The sequence below is a fragment of the Chrysochloris asiatica genome, unplaced genomic scaffold, assembly GCF_000296735.1.
Source record: "Chrysochloris asiatica unplaced genomic scaffold, ChrAsi1.0 scaffold00011, whole genome shotgun sequence".
In the NCBI taxonomy this organism is placed as follows: Eukaryota; Metazoa; Chordata; class Mammalia; order Afrosoricida; family Chrysochloridae; genus Chrysochloris; species Chrysochloris asiatica.
The window spans coordinates 21,544,360-21,549,363 of NW_006408529.1; the positions used below are offsets into that span (position 1 = coordinate 21,544,360).

Below are 5,004 nucleotides of genomic sequence, written 5' to 3' on the forward strand. Positions count from 1 at the left end.
ACAGAACATGGGAACAATGAATGGTTTAAAATTAAGAAAGGTGTGCAACAGGGTTGTATTCTTTCACCATACTTATTCAACCTGTATGCTGAGCAGATAATCGAAGAAGCTGGGTTCTATGAAGAAAAACATGGCATCTGGATTGAAGGAAGACTCATTAACAACCTGCGATATGCAGATGATACAACCTTGCTAGCTGAAAGTGAAGAAGACTTAAAACATTTACTAATGAACATCAGAGAGCACAGCCTGTGGTATGGACTACATTTCAATGTAAAGAAAACAAAAATCCTCACCACTGGACCAATAAACAATATTCTTATCAACATCAAAAAGATTGAAGTTCTCCAGGACTCCATTTTCTTGGATCAACTATTAACACTCACTTAAGTAGCAGTCAAGAGATCAAACGACATGTTGCATCGGGCAAATCTGCTGTTCAAGACCTTTTTAAAGTGTTGAAGAGCAAAGATGTCAGCTTGAGGACTAATCCATGACCCAAGCCATGGTGTTTTCAATAACCTCACATGCCTGTGAAAGCTGGACAGTAAATAAGGAAGACCATAGAAGAATTTATGCATTTGAGTTATGGTGCTGAGGAGAATATTGAAAGTGCCATGGGCTGCTAAAAGAATCAACAGATCCGTGTTGGAAGAAGTGCAGCCAGAGTGTTCCTTGGAGGCCAAGATGGCAAAACTTCATCTCTCATACTTTGGACATATTGTCAGGAGGGACCAGTCACAGGAGAAGGATATGATGTTTGGTAGGGTGGAGGGTCAGAAAAAAAAAAAGACCCCCAATGAGATGGATTGGTCAAGTGGCAGCATCGATGGACTCAAGCATCACAACAATAGTGAGGTTGACCAGGATTGGACAGTGTTTCATTGTTCTGTGCATAAGGTCGTTACGGGTCGGTACCGACTCGTTGGCACTTAACAACAATAACCTAAGGAGATAGTAGTAAAGTTTACAACTTTACAAGAATGACTATTTGTTTGAATACGTTGTTTTATGTGGGAGCATGGTGCCTCCGTAGTTTAAACATTGGATTGCTAACCACAATCTCCTTCATTGGAAAAAATGAAGCTTTAGGAACCCTATACAGGATTGTTATGTATCAGAACTGACTCAGCAGCACTTAATAACAACATTCTTTTATATTTAAGTGCCAGTGGGGGTCTGGGGAAATGAACACCTTCTCTAAAGGCTATATGAAAATAACCAGTAAACATCTTTAGAAGTAAATCTGATTTAATTTGGTAGAGTTAGATATGCATTTAGTATATGACTCAGGATTCCATTCATTAGCATGCTTGTCAATTAAAACTGTATTCTCTCTTCAAATAGTTACTAGCAGGGGACATTAAATGGCTGATTGTAGGAGTATGGTAAATAAATTTTGGCTAAATATATTATATAGTATTTTGACATAATGCTGTAGCCAAATGTACTAACATATAATGATAATACTTGTAAATATCACAATGCAAAACATGGGTTATTTGATGCTACTTATGAAAACATACAATCTTATATAGTTTGCATGCATGTAATCTCATATTTCTAAACCCAAACCAGTGCTGTTGATTTTATTTTGACTCATGATAATTTCATATATATCAAAGTGGAGCTATGCTCCATATGTTTTTCAATAACTGATTATTTCATAAGGATATTTCCAGGCCTTTCTTTTTTTTTTACTTTTATGTGCATTTTATTTTAAGTTAAATTTACTCCCGAGCCATAAATTTTTGTTTCTTCAGTTTCTTCTGAGATAACTTTTTCTTCTGGGCAACCTCCTCTTCTGGTTTAGGAACAATTTGTTACTTTTCAGTGAGAATCATCTCAATATGGCAGGGAGAGCTCATGCAGGGGTTGATCCGACCATGAGCTCTGTAAGTTCGGCGGCGCATCTTGGGAGCTTTGTTGACCTGGATATGCTCGATGACTAGAGAATCCACATCTAAACCCTTACGTTCAGCATTGCTCTCTGCATTTTTAAGCATGTGCAGCAAAAATTCAGCGTTCTTTTTGGGCCACCGACCCTGTGTCCAACCCCACTGTTTGACCTGGGCATACCTACCAACGCCACCATTGTAACGTAGGAATAGTACACATTGCTTCTGCAAAGTGACATCTTTAAGATACTTGGTGGCTTTCTGGATATGCATACCCTTGATGGCCTGGGCAGTCTCACGGGTGTTCTTAATATGGACCCGGAGATTTGAACCTCTGGATTTGCATGATTTTGTGGGGTTTTCTGGGTCAAGTGAGTAAGTAGCGAACCATTTTGTGAGATTACCTCGGGGCGCTTACGGGCAGAGGTCCAGGCCTTTCTTTAGAAGCATCCATTAGTAAACTGTTGTTGTTGTGTGCCGTGGAGTCGGTTCCGACTCATAGCGACCCTGTACAACGTTTCCGAGGCTGTAAATCTTTACGGGATCAGAAAGCCTCATTTTTCTCCTGCGGAACAACTGGTAGTTTCGAACTGCTGATCTTGTAGTTCGCAGATCGATTTGTAACCACTACTAGAACTCCAAATTTCAAATTGGTAGCCATGTACCCCTACCCAAACTTTCTGCCATTGAGTCGATTATGACTCTTAATGACCCTATACAGGGTTTCAAGACGAAATCTTTACAGGTACAAACAGCCACGCCTTTCTACCATGGAACAGATGTTGAGTTTGAACTGAGCAGCCCAACAGCTAACCCACAGCACTATCATGGATCCATATATATCCCAATTATTCTCTAAATATGCTAGAATGTCCATAAGAGAAGTTCTTGAGGGTATATGTCAAATTGTTAATAATGGCGATTCCTAGGGTAGAGGATAATAAAAAGTTGTGGATAAAGAATATTTTAGTTTTATCTATGAATTTATATACAATATTAGTTGTATCAATAGTTTCTTAAGAGCTAAAGTTTCTTACTTAATATGTATTTTTCATATAGCTTCAAAGTTTTATTTTTATTTTCAATCACTTTTTACTATTCATTAATTGTATATGGCAGATACAGATGGTAGATAGATGATTGTTGCTGTTGATAAAGTATCTTGAGTCAGTTCTGATTCGTAGTGTCCTTGTATAGGTTTTCTGAGGCTTTAAATCTCTGAGGGATCAGAAAGCCTTATCTTTCTCTTAGGGAGCAACTAGTAGGTTTAAATAGCTGACCTTGTGGTTCTCAGCCCAGTGATTATCATATAGATGATAGACGATCGATAGATTGATAGATCGATAGATCGATAGACCAATAGACAGATTTATGGCATGAAGTCTACACATTAAACATGAATACTGAATTAATATCCAGTGGATAACTTGGCTTATTTAGTAGCTAAGTGACTATCTCATGTAAGTCTTAAAGAGCTGTTTTAAATAAGACAAATTTTCTCAAAACATTATGATTGCTGACAAAAGAAGAAAAATATGTTTACTAGATTAGATAAGGCCAACTAAGCCTCTATATGGAAGCCTTTTTGTGAATGTGTGTGGGTGTTTGTGATATAGAAGAGTTTCCTTCTGGGTATTCAATTGAAAATTATAGAATGAAAGTCATATGTAGATAATGGAAAAATTACTGTTTGCTAGAAACAGTAGAGTGGGAGGGGTAGAGAGATTTTGAAATCAAATGAGATAATGCATATGGCTTCATAGAATTTTAGACTCAAGAAGATAATTGATGAACAGTTTTCTTAATAAGAAAATAGAGAAAGAAAAAAAACCCTGCTTTGTTGGAATTCATACAGCTACTTAGTGTAAGAGCACATACTTTAGGACTTGTCTAATTTAGAAACATAGAAAGTGTCTAAAAGGCAATTTAGAAATTATTTATCAAGCTCAAAATTTTAACAAAATTTTTAATCATTAAAATGCATGTATAACGGATACTGGGGACTAGAGCTTTCTCTGTTGCTAGTTTCCAAGATATTTAAAGGGCTAGTGTCTCAAAGATGAAGAACAAGTATTTTAAACTGAATAAGAGCCTTGAATGTATCATACACACTTTTGATTATTTATAATCAACACTGAGGTCTACATTAAAAAGCAAACTGGGATGGTATTGTTATTGTTTACTTCATAGTGTTCTTACATAAGGTTCTTGAGATAATGTTTTTAAGTGTCAAGTACATCATGTGAATTCATGGATCAATGTAATATATTAATTATGGGGTTGGTCTGTGGAAGGGACTCTGGTGAATGGCACTGGTTCACAATGCTAGTATTTGTGAGTACAACACAAACTTTTCATGAGTATTATGATTTACTGTATGATAGCAATATAAAGGAAACCTGATTTTGTTTCTGTTGAACATCAACATTGCTATTTTCTTTTCACACCAAGAATAAGCTGTTGTTGTTGTTGTTAAGTGCTGTCGAGTTGGTTCTGACCCATAGGGACCCTGTATAGGTTTTCCAAGGAGAAGCTGGTGAGCTTGAACAACCGACCTTGCAGTTCAAACGGCTTTGCAGTCTGGCACATTAACCCACAGCACCACACCAGGAATGCAAGAGTAAGAGAGGAACATTAAATAAAATCATAATGTTGAGATGGCTAATGACTCCAAGGTTTAGCTGGAGAGTAGATTAACAGACATCATTCAGAAACTAACTTGAGCATTCTAGATAAGAACAGAATAAAATAACAGTAATAAGATCTTGTGCGTTTGGTAAGCAAGCTATGTATGATTCAGAAAACAATATTCTAGATTGTGGTGATCAACCAACTAGTATAGGAACCAATCAGTGTCTTTTGGGGCAGGGTCAAGTTTCTAATATAGCAACCTTTAGCCTCCTGGTGCAAATGACTGCAAAGCCATTTGAACTGCAAAGTCGGCAGTTCAAGCTTACCAGCTCCTCCTTGGAAACCCTATACAGGGTCGCTATGTGTTGGAATCAAGTTGATGACAGTTAACAACAACAACAACAACAACAACAACAACAGTATAAATGAAAAAAAATGGCTACACAGTCCTCCCTTCCAATTCCCATTTCCTTTC

At 37.1% G+C, this 5,004-nt stretch overlaps 1 protein-coding gene and 1 pseudogene across 1 annotated transcript in view; one reads left to right on the forward strand and one right to left on the reverse strand.

Moving 5' to 3' along the window:
• The window catches only part of LOC102815126 (nuclear RNA export factor 1-like), a 13,510-nt gene extending 11,782 nt beyond the window's left edge, over window positions 1-1,728 (forward strand). Inside the window, exon 3 of the mRNA XM_006834515.1 lies at window positions 1,725-1,728. Within this exon, the coding sequence (XP_006834578.1) occupies window positions 1,725-1,728 (4 nt within the window). The remainder of the gene's footprint in view (window positions 1-1,724) is intronic.
• Window positions 1,729-1,730: 2 nt separating this feature from the next.
• The window catches only part of LOC102815501, a 61,956-nt pseudogene continuing 58,682 nt past the window's right edge, over window positions 1,731-5,004 (reverse strand).